Source organism: Bos javanicus, chromosome 3 (genome assembly GCF_032452875.1).
Source record: "Bos javanicus breed banteng chromosome 3, ARS-OSU_banteng_1.0, whole genome shotgun sequence".
Lineage (NCBI taxonomy): Eukaryota > Metazoa > Chordata > Mammalia > Artiodactyla > Bovidae > Bos > Bos javanicus.
Window position 1 is genome coordinate 120324200 of NC_083870.1, and position 23834 is coordinate 120348033.

At 57.6% G+C, this 23834-nt stretch overlaps 2 protein-coding genes across 10 annotated transcripts in view; one reads left to right on the top strand and one right to left on the bottom strand.

The window, feature by feature from the left end:
• Positions 1–5569, bottom strand: part of LOC133244995 (transcription termination factor 4, mitochondrial-like) — a 45218-nt gene extending 39649 nt beyond the window's left edge. For 6 of the 7 annotated variants that reach the window (XR_009735588.1, XM_061412916.1, XM_061412913.1 and 3 more), the window contains exon 1: positions 4712–5516. The gene's annotated coding sequence lies outside the window, so the exon portion shown is untranslated. Of the gene's footprint in view, positions 1–4711 lie in introns of all 7 variants that reach the window. The other variant, XM_061412915.1, reaches the window with a different exon arrangement.
• A 38-nt stretch (positions 5570–5607) lies between these two features.
• Positions 5608–22024, top strand: PPP1R7 (protein phosphatase 1 regulatory subunit 7). Of its 3 annotated transcripts, XM_061412922.1 has the most exons (11): positions 5625–5714; positions 8229–8290; positions 8712–8840; positions 11690–11745; positions 12288–12353; positions 12924–13054; positions 13385–13547; positions 14626–14742; positions 15598–15702; positions 18154–18240; positions 21737–22024. In XM_061412922.1, the coding sequence occupies exons 3-11, from the start codon at positions 8774–8776 to the stop codon at positions 21911–21913; spliced, it is 969 nt and encodes a 322-aa protein (XP_061268906.1). In that variant the 5' UTR covers positions 5625–5714; positions 8229–8290; positions 8712–8773; the 3' UTR covers positions 21914–22024. The 3 variants fall into 3 exon arrangements, with proteins under 3 accessions (XP_061268905.1, XP_061268907.1, XP_061268906.1); XM_061412921.1 differs by lacking the exon at positions 8229–8290 and having other exon boundaries at positions 5608–5714; XM_061412923.1 differs by lacking the exons at positions 8229–8290; positions 8712–8840 and having other exon boundaries at positions 5618–5714.
• Positions 22025–23834: the final 1810 nt, after the last annotated feature.

Consider the following 23834-nt stretch of genomic DNA (forward strand, 5'->3'; position numbering starts at 1 on the left):
TTTTCCAGTGGTCACATATGGATGTCAGAGGTGGACCATAAAGAAAGCTGAGTGCTGAAGAATTGATGCTTTTGGACCGTAGAGTTGGAGAAGACTCTTGAGAGTCCCCTGGACTGCAAGGACATCCAACCAGTCCATCCTGAAGGGGATCAGTCCTGGATTCATTGGAAGCACTGATGCTGAAGCTGAAGCTCCAATACTCTGGCCACCTGATGTGAAGAGCTGACTCACTGGAAAAGACCCTGATGCTGGGAAAGATTGAAGGCAGGAGAAGGGGACAACAGAGGATGAGATGGCTGGATGGCATCACTGACTCGATGGACATGAGTCTGAGTAAGTTCCAGGAGTTGGTGATGGACAGGGAGGCCTGGCGTGCTGCAGTCCATGGGGTCACAAAGAGTCAGACACAACTGAGCTACTGAACTGAAATCAGCAAAAATTAAAAGTTCTAAAAACTCTAATACCAAATGTTGATAAAGATGTGAATCAATGGGAACACTAACAATATAATCTCTTTAGAAAAAAAATCCAATGTTCACCTTTTCTGACAGTACTTTCCACTGTTAAGATTTACATCCTACAGAAATCTTTGCACACAGGTAGCAAGTCACACTCAAGAATGTTCAGGGCAGTATGGTTCATAATGGCAAAAGAAAAAATAAAAACCTAAGCATTCCTCAATTAGAAAACAGACTTAAAATCCTGGTACATTTGTGCTATGAATTATAGAGTGAAAATAAATTCTATACACACAGGGATAAATCTTAGGTGCTGCTGCTAAGTCGCTTCAGTCGTGTCCGACTCTGTGCGACCCCATAGAAGGCAGCCCACCAGGCTCCGCCATCCCTGGGATTCTCCAGGCAAGAACACTGGAGTAGGCTGCCACTTCCTTCTCCAATGCATAAAAGTGAAAAGTGAAAGTGAAGTCGCTCAGTCGTGTCCGACTCTTAGCAACCCCATGGTCTGCAGCCCACTAGGCTCCTCTGTCCATGGGATTTGCCAGGCAAGAGTACTGGAGTGGGGTGCCATTGCCTTCTCCAAATCTTAGTAACATATGTGAAAAAAAACCAAGTTACAGAAGACTATCGTCAATAGGATTCCTTCTGTGTAACATCCCCTCATCCACGCAGTTTAGGGATACACACTTACATGACAAACCCAAACATCAGGCTGAGGTGTCTTCTGAGGGTCCTCTGAGCTGCAAGGAGGAGGGGAACGAGGGCACAGGGTCTTCCACGTCCTAATTCGGGTGGTGGCTTAAACGTGTCCACTTTACTGTTTTGATTTGTGACTGATATTGCGAATCAATCAACTAGTATACAGTGAAAAACTGAGATATTTTACGTGTGCATGTTTACATAGCTCATGGGATCCTAACCAGTAACAGCTGACCATGAACCAAATAATGAACAGGAAGCAAGAAAGAAGCGAAGTAATAAACTGTTAGAAGGTGTTGCTCTCCCAGGGGCAACATCTAAACGTCACAGCTTGAGATGTCCTTCTTTCGGCATCTCAGTGTTCTAATTATTCCTACAATAACTGACGACGACATGGTCATGTTTTAGTTTTCCACTTCTACAACCGGAATATAGCCCAGCAGACTTGATTATGACTTCAGACACTGTAAATGTTATAGAGCTTTACTTTGTAAAAGACAGTAAATAAACAAATAAGTAAATAAATAAAACTCTTCAGCATACGTTGTAAATGTTATAAAAGCTTACTTTGTAAAAATGAGGAAAACCGGGGACAGGAGAGAAGGAAATGAAGGGAGGGGAGAGGGCACAGAATGTTTTATGTTTTACTTCCTGATGGGAAGAGCTGACTCACTGAAAAGACCCTGATGCTGGGAGGGATTGGGGGCAGGAGGACAAGGGGACGACAGAGGATGAGATGTTGGATGGCATCACCGAGTCAATGGATGTGGGTTTGAGTAAGCTTCGGGAGTTGGTGATGGACAGGGAGGCCTGGCGTGCTGCGATTCATGGGGTCACAAAAAGTCGGACACGACTGAGTGACTGAACTAAACTGAACTGAGAAAGTAAAAAGTGTCAAAACTTGATAAACCAAGAAGTGGCCTCAGAAAAAACCACCTCTTCTCCGTTCCCACCTTCTGTCCTGAGCACAGTCTGTGGAGCCAGCTCAGCCTCACACAGCACATCGGGGCCACAGCCCCAGGGTGGCTCCTGAGGGCACAGAGCCCAGCTTCACATGTCCTTAGATCACTTCCTTTCTCACCTGTTCAAGTTTGACTCAAACTGTAATCAGAAATGCCTGCAAATCCAGGCCAAGGTTTTTGGAATAGGTGGGGTGGTTTTTAAGGGCGGTGGGGGGGCAGGGGGAGGCAGTGTATGATTATTCTGTTTTGCATCCCCTCTGAGCAGAAGCCACGGGAAGCTGGACGCAGACAGCATCTTATGGTGCCTCAGAGTAACCCTGCTCCTGGTGCTGGTCTTGATTCCAGAAAGTGTGAGTGACGCTCCCCACCCCCAATCAAACAGAAGGAGAGGTTTGCAGGGAGCTTCTGGAAAAGTACTCCTTGCTCTTACAGGTGAACGTCTGGAAGCAACTGGCTTTCTCCCAGGAGAACAAACGCTAGGAGACAGTTGGTTCCAATTGCTCCCACCACTGCTGTACAAGCAGAGCAGTAGAGCTTGAGGCTAACAGGCTGGCGGGCAGAGCTGAAAATGACAAGATGTCATTTTGAGCCACAGGAGACCCTACCCTTCTCGACGTCAGGTGTGGGGTCTATCCTGAGACTGTTTCTTGCGTCCAGGCCCCCTCCAGCGTATCCAGGGTGACGCTGCTGAGATGGAGTGTGTGAGTCAAGGGCGCCTCTCAGACCTGAGAGGCCAGCACAGGCGTCCAGGAGGAGGCACCAGCAGAGTTGAGCCAGCAAAGCAGAGTGAGGAAGCCTTTCAGGCAGAGCTGCAATGAGTCCCACAGGGCCCCTGGGGAGGAGTCCACCCATCAAGACGGGTCTGGAGAAACTGGGCTAACTCCCAGGGCCTCCTGTTGCTGCCGGCAGTTATGGCTCTTACCCCAAAGACTGACTTTCAAAGCCTGCTTTGAAGTAACCTGACCAACAGGGGGAAGGGGAGAGTCACAGTCATTCACGCAAGAAATTATGTCTTAAAGCAATAAACTGTGGAAAATTCTTCAAGAGATGGGAATACTAGACCACCTGACCTGCCTCTTGAGAAATCTGTATGCAGGTCAGGAAGCAACAGTTAGAACTGGACATGGAACAACAGACTGGTTCCAAATAGGAAAAGGAGAACGTCAAGGCTGGATATTGTCACCCTACTTATTTAATTTATATGCAGAGTACATCATGAGAAACGCTGGACTGGAAGAAACACAAACTGGAATCAAGATTGCGGGAGAAATATCAATAATCTCAGATATGCAGATGACACCACCCTTATGGCAGAAAGTGAAGAGGAACTAAGAAGCCTTTTGATGAAAGTGAAAGTGGAGAGTGAAAAAGTTGGCTTAAAAAAAAAAAAAGAAAAAGTTGGCTTAAAGCTCAACCAGAAAACGAAGATCATGGCATATGGTCTCATCACCTCATGGGAAATAGATGGGGAGACAGTGGGAACAGTGTCAGACTTTATTTTTGGGGGCTCCAAAATCACTGCAGATGGTGACTGCAGCCATGAAATTAAAAGACGCTTACTCCTTGGAAGAAAAGTTATGACCAACCTAGATAGCATATTCAGAAGCAGAGACATTACTTTGCCAACAAAAGTCCATCTAGTCAAGGCTATGGTTTTTCCTGTGGTCATGTATGGATGTGAGAGTTGGACTGTGAAGAAAGCTGAGCGCCAAAGAATTGATGCTTTTGAACTGTGGTGTTGGAGAAGACTCTTGAGAGTCCCTTGGACTGCAAGGAGATCCAACCAGTCCATTCTGAAGGAGATCAGCCCTGGGATTTCTTTGGAAGGAATGATGCTGAAGCTGAAACTCCAGTACTTTGGCCACCTCACGCGAAGAGTTGACTCACTGGAAAAGACTCTGATGCTGGGAGGGATTGGGGGCAAGAGGAGAAGGGGACGACAGAGGATGAGATGGCTGGATGGCATTACTGACTCGATGGACGTGAGTCTGAGTGAACTCCGGGAGTTTGTGATGGACAGGGAGGCCTGGCGTGCTGCGATTCATGGGGGCGCGAAGAGTCGGACACGACTGAGCGACTTAACTGACCAGAAAGCAACAGCAGGAAGACACAGAGGGGAACCCGCAAGAGAAAGTGAGACACAGAATCAACATAGGTTTACTTTGCCAAATGTAGAAGGTAAGGGGACAGAAAGCATAAGACCGCACCGCAAGGCCACAGTCCTTGTCTAGGGAAAGAAACCCTTGCGAGGAGGTTAAAGACAAAGCCCAGGTGTGCAGTGGGGACGTCGGGCAGCATGGATGAGGTGCTACAGCTCACGGCTCTCCGCACACACGTCCACTGAGGGGCTCCTGGGTGTCAAGCTCCGCGAGCCTCCTCCTGGCCCCTTCCAGGGGTGGGACAGGCGCGCACAGTTCCTCTGCGGGCAAGGACCGAGCGCCGGGTGGGACCAGGCCCAGGCCGAGACCCTGAGCGGCGCTGAGGGGCGGGACCGGCCAGGCGCGAACAGCCACAGGGCGGCAAGCGGGCCGCGCGGGGAAGGCAGTGGGACAACGTGGGGCGCGGGGCGATGCTCCCACGCGGGTGGCTCACCTGAGATCGCCCAGTCACCCGCCGAGCTCTCAACGCGCCGGGAGGGCGCCAATCCGCGCCTCTAGCGCCACCAGCCAATGGCAGAGCGACGGCGCCGATCGACAGGTCCCAGAGGCCAACCGCCGGCGCCTGTGGGCGGGGACCCAGGGAACCCGCGAGGAGACGCCCGCGCTAACTGTTGCTAGGGACGCGCCGGAGTCCGTCTACGGTGCCTCGGAGGAGCCAAAATAAACGGCGCCTCCGCCAGCGCGGTCACCGGACGCCGTTTCCTCCGGTCTCAGAATCGAGAAGGCTGAGGACCGCGGACCTCGCCTATCGGAGGCCTCGACCTGAAGGCGCGGAGCAGAGGGCGGCTCCCTCACGGCCCCCGATGCCGGGGCCCGTTTCGGACTGCGGCGCCCGCAGTAGCTAGATAGGCGTCCAGGTCCGACCAGCTCTTCCGGACCCGTTAGCGGACAGGCCCCGGAAAAGAGAGCGGGCGCCCCGCGCTGAGCGTTAACTGGAAGCGGCCCCTTTGTACGGGCTCAGTCCACACCGCGACGCCGGGACAATGTCTGCCCAATTCTGCAGACGCCGCCACCGAGGCTCGGAGGGACTGGGGAGCTGCCCCGCCGTGTCCCGCCACCAGTCCACGAGCGCAGAGCGACCCCAGGCTCCTCTCCGCTCGCCCGCAGGTTCGGCTCCGTGCTTGCGGCCCCGAGCATCCCTGCCCTCATCCCGCTTCCCGCCTCCAGAGCCTCCAGTGCGCCCATTACCTGCCTGGCGGGCGGGGAGACTGGCGCCGCGGAGGCGGAGGCACGCGCGGCCTCGAGGGTGAACTACAACTCCCATGAGGCTCTCGAGCCGCGCAGGAGCGCAGGGCCCCATTGGCTGGGAAACCTCTGAGCTGGGAGCCCTGATTGGCTGAGGGGCCTGAGGCGACAGATTCCGGAAAGGGAAAGAGCAGCCAACATGGCGGCGGAGCGTGGCGCGGGCCAGCAACAGTCGCAGGAAATGATGGAGGGTGAGCGGCCCCACAGGGCGGCGACCGAAGAGCCCGGCGGGCGGGGGCGGGGTTGGCAGCCCGTGCCAGTCATGCCCGGGAGAAACGGGGCGGCCCGGGCCCAGCCCCGCGCGCCCCGTGACATCTGCCAGCCGGCAGGGCGGGGGTGGCCCCTGACAGCCGGACGCGGACCCCGGTGCTGAGGCGGCAGTGGCCGGGAGGGCGCGGGCGGCCGGGGCGACGGGGGCCGCAGGGCCGGGGCGAGCGGCGGGAGGGCCGGGCTTGTGGGTGAGGACTGAGGGCGCGGCGGTCCCGCAGCCCCCTGTACCCGCCCCAGCTGCTGGGAGCCTCGCACCGAATCCCTGAGCTTGACCCGCGAGACAGGTCTCCAGGCAGCTGACCGGGATACGAGGCGCGGGCTCGCTGGGACCCGCCCGAGGCAGCTCATTGGTGGACGCGGCAGGGGTGGAGAAGGGTCCTCTGGAAAGCGAACCGGTTGAGGGGAACGGCTGACCCCAGCAGAGAGTTGAGTAATAGAATCGACAGGTTCCAGTTTTCAAAGCTATAATAGATCCAGAAGACTAATTTCAACTCTTTGGCTTTGTTGAAAACAAATCTGCATGCGTGTTATGTGTGTATATAATTACATGCACACCTAGCCCCAGGGGAGAGCCAGTCGTGTCTTTGAGCGCTCATTGTACTTTTGGCTCTGCTGGTTTCCTGAGGGCTCCCGAAGAGAAGCCGGGGTCTCCAGTGTCAAGTGCTAGGGAAGGGGTGGAAGAGGCGGCCCCATGTTTGGGAGTGATGGCTGCAGCAGCCAGAGCCAGCTCCCTGCTGCACCTCGAAGGATGTACCAGTCAGCCAGGCTGGAGACCGGGGTTGGGGGTGGGGGGGCGGGAAAGAGCAAAGGCCGCCTCCGCTGAAGGAAAGCACGCACAGGCATAGGGCTGTGAGGGAGTGTGACCTGTCGGAGTGACCAGGAGTGACAGGGGTACTGGAGGAGAGTGTGGCGGGTGAGGCACGCAGGGCACGTGGTGGAGGGCCTGGGTGGAGGGGAGGAGCTCGGGAAGGTCTTGGATCTGGAGACCTTTGGGTCTTTCTGAGCAGGGAAGCACCTCTTCTTAGCCGCCTTCTTCCCGCCCTCCCACCTCTCCCACTTCCTCTTCAGCCGTCTCCTTGTCTTGGTAAATGGCAAATGGGAGGAAACCTAGGCAATTCCTTCTCTCTGGCTGCCACCCATTCGACAAATCAGCAAGCTCTGCTGCCCCCACTTCCCTAGTATCTCCCAGTATTTACTACCTCTCCTGTTCCCCCTGCCAATACCTTGAGCCAGGCCACTGTCCCCAGTGCCCCACAGTCACCTGGTATGCTGATCTGCTATCCCATATTTCACTTTGGCTGCCCTTCATGAGCTAAGCCCCTGCCACCCTGGGCTCAGCTGCACCAGACCATTGCCCAGTAGACTTGCTGTCCCTTAGCCTGGACCACAGAGAGGCTGTGCCTAGTGACGGCTAATTTATTACACGTCTTCATGCATGTCACGCACATGCTTTTGTGCCTGACAGCGACGCTGATATGTGGGTACTGTACTGCACCTTCTACTTGTGAGGAGACTGAGGCTTCGAAAAGGAAGTAACAGGTCAAAGCTGTGTCTGTCGGGGTAAGGTGCACACTCAGGAAGAGTCACGGACATTCTAGGCATTTGGGGAGTCAAAGATCAGATTTGGATTCTGGGATCAGATCAGAGTCTCTGGAGAATAGATTTAAACAGACAGACAAGCCACTGAGAGACCAGTTAGGAGGCCAGGCAGGAGCACAGACCACAGGTAGTGAGTAGCTGATCTAAGACAGTTGCCAGTAAATCGCAGGAAGAAGGAATGGGTGTGGTGGTGTTAGAGATGAATTCATCAGGACTTGGCCAACAGCCTTTGCTGGTGCTGCTTTACTAATCCCAGTGGAAGACTCGGAGTTGAAGCAGCGTCCCTCCCCACGGAACACACCCCTCTGTAGATGAGCTGTGGTCAGAGAAGAGAGAATCCTTGCCCTGTGACTGATGACACCACGCAGCCTGCGAGTGCTCTAGCTCTTCCAGACAGGCTTCCACAGAGGTTGCAAAAAAATTGAGAAAAAGGAAAATTATCTGACAGTCTTGCCAAAAGATTTTTTACCAGTCAGCTGCATTTAACTGGGCTCCCCAGGTGATGCTAGTCGTAAAGAACCCTGCCTGCCAATGTAGGAGACATAAGAGACATGGGTTTGATCCCTGGGTTGTGAAGATTCCTCTGGAGGAGGGCATGGCAACCGACTCCAGTATTCTTGCCTGGAGAATCCCATGGACAGAGGAGCCTGGTGGGCTGCGGTCCGACGACTGAGGTGACTCGGCACTCACCGAGTACAGGACTGCGCTGGGTTGACCGTGCCGTGGTGTTAAGACCATGACTCGTGTGGGGCGTGGAGCACTGCTGGCTGTCTTCTCCTTTTCTAGAGCGCCCCACTGCCCACAGTCTGATTTGAGTTAGTCTTGATTTCTTTCAGAACGTGGGCCTGTGAACTGGGCTGGTTTTCTTGGCCAAATGGATAGTGGAGCCTGGATGAAGGTATGTGGCGGGAGGGTCACACGGTCCCCTCTGTGTGGATATCCAGGCCAAGAGGGCGCGGACAGGAGGTGCTTCTCTGTGTGTTACCATTAGCACGTTCAGCCACAGGCCACCCAGGCCTTCCAGATACCTGGCGTTCTTCACGATTCCTTGAGAGCAGGAGTAGTGTGCTCCTCACCTTTGTAACCCGCGGCCTCCCTGGTCTACCCTCTTCCCAAAGCCCAGTCCTCCCCTCCTCTGGGTGGTGCCTCACATGGTGCCAGGACACACGTGGAAAGTACTCAAATGTTTGTTGACCTGAATTCAACAAAAGTTCTTGAATGAAGTCTTTCTGACTTCCAGCTGGATGTCAGTCTGTTATATGTTCCTCACTGAGTTCCCTAATGTGAATATGCGTTCTTATGGGTGTGTGTGGGTTCAGTTGACAGGCGGGTTGAATCAGAAGAGTCGGGCGACGAAGAAGGGAAGAAGCAGAACAGCGGGATGGTGGCGGACCTCAGCGCGCACAGCCTAAAGGATGGAGAGGAGCGGGGAGACGAGGACCCAGAAGGTACCGGCCGAGAGGAGGGCCTGAGACCCACTCAGTGGCAGGACACGAGCTCTGCTGCCTGTGCTCAGCCTGGGGACGGGGGAGGGATGCCACCCGGCACGGACCCTGCCCACTCTGGAGGCCCACAGGGCCCAGTGGGCGAGGGCTTGGAGCAGGGCCCCCTCTGAGGCGCTCGCTGAGTCAGCTCCACACTTAGGGCACTTGCAGGCAAGATGGATGGTTTCCTAATTTCACGGAAGGCAAATACAGCCACTGGTGATACTGGACGAGTGTGTCCTCTGGAACAGAACCAGGAAATTATGTATCACCCCCATGTTCAGAAAGCGAGACTGAAGTGAAATAAGCATTGCGTGCCTTCCTCTCCTGCCTCGGCCACATGGACTAACTTTATCTCAGAGAGGTCGTTTCTGAATCCCGCTCCACCATGCTTGTGAGCCTGAGGATCAGCTTCTAAATTGTCTTCTTAGTGATTAAAAACAGCAAAATGAATTTAGAGTTGAAAAAAGTGTTTTCTGCCTGTAATGGTGGTTTTTCACCCCTGAACCATGATCAAAACCTTTGTTCTTTGTTTGCTTAGAAAATCAGTTTCCACTGAGAGAAGTGAGGGAAACCATACACACAGAAGGATGTCCAAAATATATTAGGTAGAAAAAGCAGATTTTTTTACAAACAATGTGCATGTTAAAATCCTATCTTTGTTTTTTAAATATTGATAATAGCATATAGTTTTGCCTACTTGAGAGAGAAAACATGTCCAGTGATTGCGGCGGGGGATCTCTAAGCAGCAGGTTGAGAGGGCCTTGTGCATTCTGCATTTTCTCGGTTTGTCTCCATCGTGGGGGTTTTAAGGCATCAATACTCGTGCATTCCTCTTACGGTGATAAAAGCAAAACTAGTCTTTAAAGTAACATCATGCTCTGTGCCAGCTCACATGCTTGGTAACTATGGCAACCTAATTTCAAGGCAAAAGGCAACTACCACAGAAGTACCACTCACGTTATTTAGGAACTTCAGAGGCAGCGTTCTGGAAGCCATGTGGGTGGAGAAGCGCGTGGGAGGGATGGGTGACAGCTCTCCCTGGGGCTGAGTCACGGGAGGCCGGGGCAAGCGCCTGACGGCACGTCCTGCCACCCAGCATGCTGACGCGCTGGCGCGGGCGCCCCCGGCACGGAAGCGGGTCCCACCCAGGCTCCTGCCTCCAGGAACCTGGCTAGCAGTCCTCCAGGGAGGCGCGCCTGCCTAAGTCCTCAGAGGCCTGGGGCCTGCTCCTTCCTGTGCTTGTTTAGGTCTTTAGGTTCCAGTAAACAGATTCATACCTGTCAGCTGCTACCTTTCCCTTATTTTCTGTAAGTTAATGTTTTAACACTTGAAACATATGTGAGAGGTTCAGGAAGGTGGCTGGTAGCGTCTGTCTCAAAGGTTAAGCGGGCGTGTTGAACGCCGCCCTGCGCTGCGTGCACCACAGACAGAGCCCTTAGCCTTGTGACCAGGATCCTGGTTTGGACCCCACATGGCCGCCCTGCCTTTGTTGAGCCGTGTCTTTCTTTGCAGCTCTGAGTTCATGTTGTTGGCTGTGCTGTCTTTTGAAGAGAGATCATTTTGGGCAATCTCTTGGTTTTGCTCGACTCCTTTTATTTAATTCTTGGATTTGTTGACATTCCATAAAGCTATGGCTGACCTAGAGTAAATGGCATGTTTTGTTTTGTTTTTTAACTAGCCATTGTTGACAGTTATGGAAAAGCCGGTACAATGAATTTAGCCAGTATAGGGCCAGGAAGTCTCTCAGGCTGCTCCCAAGTTGGGCGTGCCTCTCCGGGGCCTCCAGTCCAGCGTGTGAGCTGCCCGTCCTGGGGAGGCGCCGGGGGTATGAGGCCAGGATGTGGGCAGTGTTGCTGTAGGGAAGATGCAGAGGCAGGAGGCCGCTGAGCAGTGGCGGTAACCGTCGTCCCCGGGGCACAGGCCAGACAGCAGGCACGCCCACCAAGGACCAGGCGCTCTGCACACAGGCGACCCAGTTTCTTCAGCAGCATGTTGTGAGCAAAAGCAGACTGCATGGAAATGCTCTCCGGTTCTGTGCGTGACCTCTTGCAGGTCCTGATGCACCTGGCAGGCTGGGAGAGCAGCTCAGCCTTCTAGTCAGACGTGCTGCGCTTGGTCCGGACCTGCCCTCCTTGGCCCCTCCGGGGCCCTGGAGACTGCTCTCCAGGGTGGACTGGCTCCCAGCCTCCCCGGCTCCTCAGCAAGCTCTGTTTCACTTACTTGGCAAGGCTCTTTGATCCTGCTGGTTGAACTGAGCTTCATTTTGTTTTGCTCTGTGCAGAGAGATGTGTCTGTAGATGCAGGGCCATTTTCCAAAGTAATGAAAGGCACGTCCTAGAACATCTGATGTGCCTGGCATGACCCACATTTAAGTGACCTGATTCATTGCCACAGACCGGAAGGGAAAGACTGGGGGCAGGCTGCCCCGAGGTACCGCTGCAGGCTGCGCTGGAAGGTGGCGGTGGGCAGCTTCCGTGCTGCTGGCTCGGGTCACCTGAGGCTCGGTCACCCCCCGCCCTTCTGCCAACAGCTTCAGACTACATTTCCTTTCTTGGAAAGTTGTAGGACGTGGGTGGGATCTTGGAGGCCTTTGCCAGTAGCTGAGTTCAGGAGACAGAACCTTAAGAGGTGCCGGTTGTCAGGTGTCAGCTCCACCGCGTCATCGCTGCCCTCGGGTGTCGCCTGCAGGGTCCTCCTCTGTTGAGCTGGCCCCGCGCTTTAGGCAGCCCGCCCCAGCTGGCCCCCAATGGCCAGGCACGTGCTCCTGGAGACCAGAGCTCTGAATGGGCTTTTTCTTCTTCCTTTTCCAGAAGGACAAGAGCTGCCTGTGGATATGGAGACCATTAGCCTGGACAGAGACGCAGAGGTAACGCTGCCTGCTCAGCCACCCCAGGGGCCTGGTGGCGGAGTGCTCTGCCATCAGGGTGTCTTTTACGAAGGTGCCAGATTAGTAGGTGGTTTCCCTGGAAGGTCCAGTAGTCGGGGCCTCCCTTGGTTGCTCAGAGTCCTTGTGTTCTCACTGTTTTTAACACCAGTGCTTGATCTCATTGTGCTTTACACACCAAGAATTGTGTGGCAGAGGCAGCGCCTTGACTGCTGCTACACGCGTCGGATGATTGCACCGTCCTGGGGCCATGAGGAGCCGCAGGCGAGGGCGGGGCAGCCCCCAGGGTGACGAGGGGCGCGCGGGCGAGAGCAGACTTCTCGCGCCGCTAGTTCGGAGGGTCGGTCTCACATCAGGCCACTGCCTGTCACGGCACGGCTGTGCCCGCGTCAGCTGTCCCCACGGCTCCGGAAGGCACTGTTCCCCAAGCCCCGCCGCCTCCCAGCCTCCTCGTGGCTCCAAGCCTGGGGAGCGCGTCTCCAGGTGCTTGTCTGCAGCTGAACTAGGTTTTGTTTCTGTTTCAGGATGTTGATTTGAATCACTATCGCATTGGAAAAATTGAAGGATTTGAGGTGCTGAAGAAAGTGAAGGTGAGAGGAGCTTGTCCTTGCATGGGAGGGGCCCATGTGACCCTGCAGAGTGCATCCCCCTCAGGATGTGGATAAACCGGAACAGATCAGTTCTGCGCGGTGACCGTGCTCAGGAAGGTGCCGCACTGCACCGGGAGCGTCCCTCGGGCACCTTTGACCCTGAGCCCTGCAGGGTGATAGGTCGGACGCTCAGCTGGCTGGCTCTCCCCAGGTTCACATGGCGGCTCAGATCAGCGGTGCCTCCATCAGAGCCTGCCTGCAGCCACGTGCAGCCCAGACTGCGCGTGCTTAACTCACTACAGTTCAGTCTGGTTTTCAAAACTGAGCCACCGAGAGTTCTCTCTGCTGCAAAACAGCACCCCTCCCCTTGCCCAGTGCCTCCCTCACCAAGTAAGAACGCTCATCAGGGCCTCCCTCCATCCCCGTGGGTGTCTGCCCGTCCTGTCCAGGTCAGCACCTTTCTAGAAAACAGGAGGAAAACCCCGTGTGCGGAGGCCAAGTCCGGGGACAGTGGGCCCTCCTGCAGGCCTCCCCGTCGCCTGTGCCAGCTGCCCTTTTTCTGTCCCCCAGACGCTCTGCCTCCGGCAGAATTTGATCAAGTGCATTGAGAACCTAGAGGGGCTGCAGAGCCTCCGAGAGCTGGACCTTTACGACAACCAGATCCGGAGGATTGAGAACCTGGACGCGCTGACAGAGCTGGAGTGAGTTGTGAGGCTGCAGGGGGCCCAACAGCCACCCCAAAACCAGTCCCGCAGCCCGAACCTGGGCCTGGGGAGCCCCCGGGGGCACCGGCTTGCCCACAGTCCCAGCCCACACGTGAAGCCTTTGACTGGAGATGTCAGGCTGAGCTCCTCGGGGAGAAGACGGTTTCTGTCCTCAGCCCTGTGCTGGGAACCGGGGCAGCAGGCTTCGGGGGCCCTATGGGCTGCCCGCCCCGCCACGTTCCCTGGGCGGGCTGCTGCCTCTAAGCCCGCTACGTCCTGAGCTCGGTGTGGCCTGTGCTTGTTAATAAATGCTTTGCCTGTTCCCAGGGTTTTAGATATTTCTTTTAATCTACTGAGAAACATTGAAGGAATTGAAAAGTTGACACGACTGAAGAAGCTCTTCTTGGTCAACAACAAGATCAACAAAATTGAGAACATAAGCAGCTTGCACCAACTGCAGATGCTGGAGCTGGGGTCCAACCGGATACGGGTGGGTGTGGGCACAGGGCGCAGCCTGGAGCTGTGTCTCACGAGACCGTGTGCTTGCTGGGGGTCGGTGTTAGTGAAAGCCTGGCCCTTTCTTCTGCACACAGCACTCTGTTGCTCCTCATTCGAGTCACAATGTAACTCTTAGCTGACCCTCCCATTGCACTCTGCCCGACAGGAGCCCCCAGGGCTTTGCTTTTTAACATGCCGCTGGGTGTGTTTTTAGACGCACCTCTTGGCACAGAGGGGCCCGTGCACAGCAGGGTGACGGGCCCCGACTCCGGGCCGTGGTGGGGTGGGCACAGCCTGGTGCATGGTTGGCCCACACACCCCTGCTGAGTGGCTGAGGGCGGGGTTTCTGAGCCCTTCCTGCACCTCCATGCCAGAAATGCCCCTCCAGCTTTTGGAAGCTTCTAGCACACTGGTCAGCTCAGGTTGGCCCTTGTGAGCTAGACAGGACGCAAACCAAGGAGAGGAGTTGCGGCACGGGGCTTCTTGTGCCGTTGGTGGCGGTGCGGCTGAGAGCAGCAAAGCAGCGCGTGTGAGACTGGGCGTGACCCGGGCATCAGCGTGTCCGCAGCGTCCCTTTGGGGGGGGGGGGGGCCCCGCATCACTGCCCTGCCCCGGGGTCCTCGTCCTCCCGGACCAGCCCCGGCCCGTTCTGTGAGGACTGAACAAGAGGCTCGCTCTGCACTCAGAGGCCCCACTGCAGCCCCTGCCGGAAAAGCTCAGCTAGCCTGCTGTGGGAGAGTGGTGTACCCGGGAGGCGGGGACCTGAGGCCTGCCAGGGGGCGCTCACTAGCGCAGCTGCCCACAGGGCACTGGGGAGCACGGGGCAGAGCGGGGAGGGGCAGAGCACCCCCAGGAGCCTGGAGGCGTCCCAGGCCCGGGGCTCCCGCAGCTGTCACCCGCAGGACACCACCGCGTCTTGTTCTCAGGTTGCACTCTGAAGTGAGGTTGCCTAGGGGGGATCCCAGAGTGGGTAATACCTGCTTGACATCGCACGCAGCTTCGTCGGCTCGCCCGAGGGGGCGGGCCCTTTCCCCTCCCCAGTGACTGCTGCCTTGTCCTGATTTTCACAGGCGATTGAAAATATCGACACGTTAACCAACCTGGAGAGTTTGTTTTTGGGGAAAAACAAGATCACTAAGCTTCAGAATCTTGACGCACTCACCAACCTGACCGTCCTCAGCATGCAGGTACGGACCGCCCAGCCTCCCGCCCCGCGCGCCCCTGGGGCAGGGCTCTGCCTCTCCACTGTCTCCATGCTGGGCAGCACTTGGCTTCACTGGCAGTGAGAAATGGAGACATCACACTTCACAGATCTGCAACACCCATGACAGGCATGGACCTGAGGTTTCCTTCCTTAACACACCACGTATCTTCTCCTAACGAAAGTCCAGGCGGTTTTTAGCCAGGGCAGCTCATCTTTCCACAGCTCACGCTGTGCTGGGCTCCATGGTGGGAGTGACACCCCCATCCCGTCCCGTCCCGTCTGTGCTCGGGGGCGTGCCACCTGGGCATGGGTGGGCAGTGCCCACATAGGGTGGGCAGTGCCTGCGTGGCTGCGGCCCGGCTCCTTTCGTCAGGAGCAGGCGCGTGGTGGTGGGCCTGGGGGCATCAGTGGCAGGCCATGGGGACAGGACCCCCAGGACCACCCATGCCTCTCGGAAAGCAGGTGTCTTTCAAATCCGTGTGAGAAGCGGGCGCTGTGCTCTAACTCGAGTTACGATGGATGCCAAAAGAAATGAGAACCAGATGATTTTAAATATTCTGATTTTGACATTTTTGAGTTAATTATTTGAGGTAGACCTTTCTCAAGTAGAATTTGAAAAGTGAGTTTTGTGCATCAAAGCCTTTGGCCGTGTGCACGAGTTTGGCCCAGGACAGCAGACGAGTTTGGCCCAGGACAGCAGACGCAGGGCCCTAGTCTGCCCCCCTCTGGGCCAGGCCCCTGCAGGCGCTGTGGGCGGCGCCCAGTTCTCAGGAGCCCTGTGTCCGCCGCCCTGCTCCCAGAAGCGCCCGGTCTCACGCCATTCCAACTCTCCCTGCAGAGCAACCGGCTGACCAAGATCGAGGGCCTGCAGAGCCTGGTGAACCTCCGGGAGCTCTATCTCAGCCACAACGGCATCGAGGTCATCGAGGGCCTGGACAACAATGTAAGAGCTGAGCTGTGTCGCGGGGGGGTCACTGCAAGGCCCGGTGGGCCCTGGGAGGACGTCTGAAAAGTAACCCTGGGGGCTTCCCTGGTGGTCCAGTGGTTACGTCTTTGAGCTTCCAGTGCAGGGGACACGGGTTCCGTCCCTGGTGAGGGAACTAAGATCCTACGTGCAGCGTGGCATGGCCAACAATAATTAAAACAGAAACCCTAGCTGCTCCTGGGTGTCCCTGTGCCGTGGAGGACTCTTAGTTGTCAGCCGCTGCCCTCTCTTCCTGCCCCTGGCCATCGGCTTCCTGGCCCCACCCCCAGCTGAGAGCCCAGATCCTGCACCTTCCTCGCTCCCTCCTCCCCCTCCCCGCTTCTCCCCCTCCCTCCCCACCAGCCCTGCCCACCCAGCACAGGACAGCCTTAGAAGCACTGGGCAGGGGGGACAGCCCTGGCCCTGAGCCTGCAGGAAGTCCCTGCCCTCCTCAGCTGCCACAGGCCAGCCTGCTTTCCCCCAGCACAGTATTCAAGACAAATAAAATGCTTGAACTCACTCAATTTCACTGGGTGTTTTTTCCTGTTTTAATTGCCAGCAGGTGTAACCTAGTCGGTCGCCTGGTAAGCACTGTTTCAATCTTCGTAAGGGCTTCTTTGGCCCTGGGCCTCATCAACATCAGTGAGGTTTTAGGGGAAACCCACTTTCTGGATTTTGTTTCACCAACATTTACAGAATTCTGGAAGAGGTGGTGAATTCACCTCCAGTGGGTGTGGCACCTCCCCTGCCTTTCACTTGGATGTTTGCAGAGCTGGCGTGTGACCTGGGTGCACGCCCGGGCGGCGCAGGATGGGAGGTCGAGGCCAGGCTCTGAGAGGTGGGGCTGGGCAGGGACCCCTCCCCACGCCAGTCCCTGAGGCCAGCTGGAGGGTCTGCGCGGGAGAGGGCGTGGCCCCCGGGAGCAGCAGAACGCCAGGCTGGCAGGACGGGGCAGGAACTTGGGAGGTGTCCTGGAGGTGTGCTGCACGGCCCGGCCCGGTACTGGACCCCATGTGGGCCTCTGCAGCAAAACAGGACAAAGAATTGTGGCTTTAAAGCAATTGTATTTTTGTAACGTTCTCCTAATCAAATGGAACAGGCTTTATCTAACTAGAGAGCACAGGTTGTCCTGTATTTTCCTCTGAGCTGCGTCTCTTAACTTCCCTGGAGTTTACTCTTGTGGTACGAGGCCAGCGGTCAGTGATCTTTCTCCCAAACGGAGAACGCCCGCTCCCCCGGAGAACGCCCGCTCCCCCGGCGCCGGGGCCGCCCTGCTCGGGGCTTCTCCAGGTGCTGGGCCTTGCCGCAGCTCTGCCCCGGGAGACTGTGGTTGCAGACGCTGCACTCTCTGGGGCGCTTGCTCTCCCTGCCCCACCTTACCCCCATCCCTCTCCTTACCTTTTTTTAAGTAATTAGTACTGGTTTGCTTTTGAATGAGGTTTCAAAACACTGTCCAGCTCCCCAGAAAATCTCAAGGTAGCATCAAGCACGTGATGGGGTCCTTGTGTGGAGGTTTGGGCCTGTTCTGACCGCTGGGCGCCCCCGCCCTGGTCTCTGCACGGGGGCTGCCACGGGGTCACGGCCTCCACATGCCATAGAGGCTGCAGCCCGGCCAGTTCCCGCGCACGCGCTCCCCACACCACCCAGCCCCTGAAGCAGGCACAGCGGGCCTAGCCGGGCCCCACCCCACCATCCCCGCGCCGCCTCCTGCGCGGTTCTCCCGAGTCCCTGTCTGCCCAAAGCCCCTGCAGCCCGCGGGCAGGTGCCTGCCAGCCTGCTGCAGTCAGTGGCCATCTGAGCAGCAGTCGGCAGAAGCAGCCCCTGCCCGTGTCAGCGCCCAGATGGGCTGCTCGAGTGCTCTTCTCTGCGCCAGAAGCAGAGTCCCTTCCAGAAGGGATGGCGCGGGGCCTGGCCCTTCCCCGCCCTCGCCATGCCTCGGGTCCTCTGCCCTAAGTGAAGAGGGACTGTTTCAGGATCGTTTGGGGTTGAATGTCTCCTCGGGACAGGCACTAGATAAACGCTGCTACACCTCCTGCCCCGCAGGGCCCACCCCAGGGGCCCGGGCAGCCTCCCAGCGCCCAGGCCTCTTCTGCTTTGGCAGGTGTTACCTGCCCCTTCAGGCCCGGGCATCTCACTGGGGTCCTTTGGACCAGGATGTGGGACTCTGGGTCGTGGAGTCCGATGGCACTGGTTTCAGACCCCAGGGACAAGCGCAGTGAGGCAGCAGAGAGGATTCGGTGTAAACTGGGCAGGAGCTGCAGGAGGGCGCAGGGCCATGCCCCCCACCCCTACCCGCCAACACCCCCTTTCCTGTGAGGGCAGAGGGCAGCTCGCCTCGCGCTGTAAGCCCAGCGCCCAGCGCGGTGTGCATGGCCACAGAGTCGCAGCAGAAATGAGGTAATACAGGAAAATTTTATCTCCTTGTTCTAGAACAAACTCACGATGTTGGACATTGCGTCAAATAGAATCAAAAAGATTGAGAATGTCAGCCACCTAACAGAGCTGCAGGAATTCTGGGTAAGTGCAACGCATGTGCGCTTGCTGGCGCTCAGCTGAGCGGGTCCCGGTGCCTGGAGTGTGTCTTCTGTGGCTCTAGGGGCTGGGCCAGGGACCGAGGGCTCGGGGGGCCGCAGACGCAGTCCCCACGCTGCGTGTGGCCTTCCAGCAACAGCGTCACCAGCGAGCTGGGTAAAGTCACGGCAGTCAGGCCCTGCCCCAGCCCAGAGGCAGAGCAGTCGATGGCCAGGCGCGTGAGAACCTGGGAAGCCGTGATCCGTGTGGGTTAGTCCCAGGATCGCCGTGTGGCTGGAGGGCTTCCAGACGCAGCCCTCGGGCCGTGCTTCCAGCTCAGATGGCCCAGAACCATGGGAGGAGGTATGGATGGACCTCTGTGGTTGGTCACCTTGGAACGTGCCTCGTGTTGGTCTCATGGCGATGGGGGTGGTTCCTGGAGCCCACTGATGAGAAACGAGGCAAAAGAAGCGGGCGTTGCAGGTCAACCCCCAGCTGAGATCCTCAGGGTCAAGGTTCCACATGCGTGCCCCAAGCGTGACTCCTACAGGGAGTGCCATGTGCAAAGCGGCGTCGTCAGAGATCTGTGCTGTGTCCACGGCCTGCCCCTTGCTTGGCCAGCCATTCTGCCAGCCCTCTGGCGTCCTGGGTGTTCTCTGCTCCCCGTCTCAGAAGTGCCCCGGGCTTCCTTGTGAGCACGCCGCTGCCCCCTAGTGACGGCACAGGGCGCGACGCCAGGGCCGGCCTCCGAAGTCGGGCGTGAAGCGAGCCGTGGGAGCTGCGGTTTGGTGTGCAGCCCAGCCCTGCAGGAGGGTGTGGCCGGGGGTCGGCAGAGGATCCGAGCAGAGAGATTCGGTCTGAAGAGGCAGGGAGCCACACAGCCAGAGCAGGAGCCCAGAGCCGGGGTCCTGACGGGCTGCTCCAGCACCGGGGCACGCGGCACACAACATGCGCCCACCCCTCACCCCAGCCCAGCCCGGTGCCGGCCCTCGTGCCCCTGCGATCCTCCCGGGAGCCTGTGCTGGCCTGAGTGACAGAGGCCCCAGGAGGCAGGATGCCCCCACGATGGGGTCGTAAGCAGACTGGCTGTGTCTGGGGGGCTCGCGTGCTCTCCGACCCCCAGCTTTCTATGAAGTAGCAGACTCCTAGTCTGATGCCAGCAGCCTACAAGTGATTTTGTTGCGTCAGAAAAATAGCTTGAGGATTCTCCCACATCTGGGTTTTGTTTCAAGCGTTGCTGAATTGGAGGAGAAGTGAATGTGAATTTTGTATGTATATGTCAACCACTGGAATAGACTCTGGAGACCGTGTGCCTGGAGCGCCATCCCGGCTGTGTCTGCAGCAGGACCCCAGCGTGGGTTCAGGCAGGACGCTCACGTGTGAGCCCAGGCTCACCCGCCAGGAGTTGGCAGAGTCCTCGGGGTCACCAGCGTGCCCACACGACCACACGTACCCGGGAGAGAGACGGCCACAGGCCGCCGTCCCCATGTGCTCTGCCTGCGAGGGGTGCTGGTCAGGACGTTGGGGGGACCTCCACTGTGTGTCCACGTAACGCAGCGGTCAAGTGTGGAACGGCTGGAGAACAAGCTCGCGGCCGCAGGGAGCAGCCCGCTGCATCTGGGTGCGGGCCCTGCTGCACGACCAGCAGCCAGCTTGCTTTAAAGGTCACTTCCTGTGACAGGAAAAACCGAGAAGGAGGCAGGAGGCGGTCTAGATCGGAAGGAACTAAAGTGGTGCTTCTGGGAGGTTCTTTGAGAAGACGAGCGCACCGGGAGCTCACTCCCCACGCCTTGCTCCTTCACACCTCGGCTGGGAAGATCTCAGGAGAGACATACAGACCACCGCCCCCCACCCACCCCGCCGCGTGACCCTTCCAGATGTTCTAGACTTTTTGTGGAGACGATACAGGTGAATGGTTTTGAGTTTCATTTTGAACACATACAAAGACGCATCTGGGAGTTCCCTTGTCTAAGGCGAGGGAACACACTTGGCGCTGAGCAAAACCCCTAGGTCCACTCTCCTAAATCCTGGGGAAAGCGCTGGAGGCTGGCCGTGCTCGGAACACCCGGACTGATGAGGCCCGGGGCTTGTGAACGCAGTAACTGCCGGGACAGCGGAGTCAGCACACCTGTGACGGCTCACGGGGGAAGCATGTGGCAGACCCGGGGCTTGTGAACGCAGTAACTGCCGGGACAGTGGAGTCAGCACACCTGTGACGGCTCACGGGGGAAGCATGTGGCAGACCCGGGGCTTGTGAACGCAGTAACTGCCGGGACAGTGGAGTCAGCACACCTGTGACGGCTCACGCAGACCCGGGGCTTGTGAACGCAGTAACTGCCGGGACAGTGGAGTCAGCACACCTGTGACGGCTCACGGGGGAAGCATGTGGCAGACCCGGGGCTTGTGAACGCAGTAACTGCCGGGACAGCGGAGTCAGCACACCTGTGACGGCTCACGGGGGGAGCATGTGGCGTGCACGTCTGGCTCAGATGACTGGAGGGGAGAGGAGGCGCGGGCGAGTCGTGGACAACACCAGCAGCGACACGGGAAAGGGGTCGGAGTAGATCCGGCTGCCACGCCCTCCACTCTGAAGGAGAGACAGGGCTCAGTTTGTTCCATGAAGGTGTCTTTTCACTTCTGTGGACGTTATTGACACTCACGTGATACAGACCTGCCTTAAGAACACACCTCGCAGCACTCCCCCGTTATCGCCGTATTTTGTAGCAGAAACACAGAAGCCATGTTTTTTAAGGAAGAAAATACAAAAAATGGTTATAAATAGACTGTGTGTTTTGCCAAAAGAAAGGTAGAAGGTGCTGCTTAAAACACAAAACAAACACTAAAGACCAACTGGAGAGCAGAGCCGTCCGTCCAGTCTGGAAGGTGTGGGGCAGTAAGACTGTGGGCGCCAGGGGCCCCCGGACCACAGCAGGAGCCAGACAGCCGTGCTTACCAAGGGGCACGTGTTGAAGGCGTGCACCCCGTGCTCATGCGGCCCCTGTTGGCTGGCCGGCTGTAGCCCCAGCCCCTGGGCCACAGCCTCCTCCTGCCCTGACTGCACGTGGTGGAGCCCGGAGGACGGTGATGGACGGGCGGGGCGGGGCGCTGGTCACGGCTCCTCCAGGAGCAGCCCTTGTCCCTTTGCGGTAGAGGCACCGCGGCCCCCTGGGAGCAGGCCTCGGGGCCTCCACAGCCTCCGAGTTTGGAAACCTGGGTGTCCCAGGGCGGCTGGCACACGAGGCCCACGGGGAGTTCCGTGAACACGGGCTTCCTTAAGCAGGCGAGTCTGAGAAACCCTCTCTGCCTGGGGCAGGGGCGGGCACTGTGTGGCGGCTCCTTCGTCCCTCTACCGGACATGGACTTTGCGCGTCCGCCACGTTCCTCCCGCGGGACGCAGCCCGGCCAGCACACGCCCGGGGGACGGCTGGCCTATCTTCTGCATGGGGCGGGGTGAGGGCCGTGGGGTCCTGAGGCATCTCTTGACGCGTGCCTGTCCCCCCAGATGAACGACAACCTCCTGGACTGCTGGAGTGACCTGGACGAGCTCAAGGGCGCCAGGAGCCTGGAGACGGTGTACCTGGAGCGGAACCCCCTGCAGCGGGACCCGCAGTACCGGCGGAAGATCATGCTGGCCCTGCCCAGCGTGCGGCAGATCGACGCCACCTTCGTCAGGTTCTGAGGCCCGCTCCTGCAGAGCCTCCCGGCCACGGTTCTAGCCCGCCCGCCGCTCCTGCAGCGCCACTGTATCGGCAGTCACAAACCCAGAGGCAATAAAAAGGCGCTGAGTGAAGCTGCGTGTGCCGGGCCGTCCCCGCCGACCAGGTGTGGCCCCCCCGCGCTCCGTGTCCTCCCCTCAGAGGGCGCTCAGAGCCCCGCCGAGGGTGAAGCAGTGAGTCTGGGAGGGTGTCCAGGGGCCCTCGGGCCTTTCTGCCCACAATTCTGCAGTCTCTTGGGCCAGTAGATGCCCTTTGTAAACTGTACGTATTAGCAATAAACTGCAGGCAGAGGGCGTCTCAGCCCCGTGTGCCGCAGCCCCCAGTGCCCTTGGAGGGCGGGGGGCCCCATCGGTCCCCGCAGCCCTCAGGCCGGAGGAGCAGCCTCTGCACACGGTGTGGGACCGCTGGCCGGTCTGAGCCCACCAGGTCTCCACAGGACTGTGTCCAGAGAGCTGCCCTCGTTGCCACGCTTACGTTGCCCCTTCTTACCCCATCAGTGTGCTTTTCTGTATAAACTCACACCCACAGTCACCCTGAGTGTGACAAGGACCTTGTCATCTCGCGGGGCCTCAGACTTGCCCTTCTGCAGCCTAAGAACCAAACCACGCGGTCCCCGGGGCTCCTCCTGCTTCTGAGGCTCGAGCTGAGCGGCCAGTGTGGGCCCCTCCTGCCTCGTGTGTCTGCGTGGGTTCAAGGTTAAGTTTGTTAAAATGGAATTAAAACTGCATGTCCTCGGCTGCGTCTGTAGCCACGTCTCACAGGGGCAGCCAGTCCCTGTGGTCACAGGGAGTCCTGCAGGCAGGCCGCCCAGGAGCTTGTCACAGCTGGGCATCCACGCTGGGGTTGGGAGCTCAGCGGTGACCCCTGCCTGGTGGGCTGAGGGTGAGGTCACGTCCAAGTCCTCACTCACATCTGGGCCAGAATGGGCCGTGTGGCCGACACGGCCGAGCAGGCTGTGGGCCAGGAAAGCAGGCTCAGGTGTGGCCTGAGCCCAGAAGGAGCCTGCAGACTGTGCTGTGAGCCTGGGACTCTGCCCTTGGCCAGGCAGGTCTGAGGATGAGAGACAGGCGTTGTAGACACACACGGGCTCAGGGTCTGAGTGCCCTTGCTGGGAAACGTGGAGGAGCCCGTCCAAGCTAAACATAAATCCAAGTGAGGAACCTGCAGCAGCACTGAAACCAGAACCCCTGGTTTAAAAGCACGCCCAGCTGCTGGCGGGGTCTGCAAACACCAGGGCACGGTTCCCGACGAGACGCAGAACTTGCGCCTAAACAACAAGAGTGGCCTGACTGCGGCTCCAGTTCAGCTCAGTCTAGTCACTGAGTCGTATCCGACTCTTTGTGACGCCATGAACCGCAGCAGCCAGGCCTGCCTGTCCATCAGATGCCCGGAGTTCACCCAGACTCACGTCCATCGAGTCAGTGATGCCATCCAGCCATCTCATCCTCCGTCATCCCCTTCTCCTCCTGCCCCCAATCCCTCCCAGCATCAGAGTCTTTTCCAATGAGTCAACTCTTCGCATGAGGTGGCCAAAGTACTGGAGTTTCAGCTTTAGCATCATTCCTTCCAAAGAAATCCCAGGGCTGATCTCCTTTAGAGTGGACTGGTTGGATCTCCTTGCAGTCCAAGGGACTCTCAAGAGTCTTCTCCAACAACACATTTCAAACGCATCAATTCTTCGGCGCTCAGCTTTCTTCACAGTCCAACGCTCACATCCACACACGACCACTGGAAAAACCATAGCCTTGACTAGACGGACCTTTGTCAGCAAAGTAATGTCTCTGCTTTTGAATATGCTATCTAGGTTGGTCATAACTTTCCTTCCAAGGAGTAAGCGTCTTTTAATTTCATGGCTGCAGTCACCATCTGCAGTGATTTTGGAGC

Bases quoted from the DNA above. Each gene is read 5' to 3' on its own strand.
- PPP1R7 (XM_061412921.1), top strand. From the start codon at position 5,663: ATGGCGGCGGAGCGTGGCGCGGGCCAGCAACAGTCGCAGGAAATGATG. The intron at 14,743-15,597 runs GTACGGACCGCC...CTCTCCCTGCAG, and splicing joins TGACCGTCCTCAGCATGCAG to AGCAACCGGCTGACCAAGAT. The intron at 18,241-21,736 runs GTAAGTGCAACG...CTGTCCCCCCAG, and splicing joins CAGAGCTGCAGGAATTCTGG to ATGAACGACAACCTCCTGGA.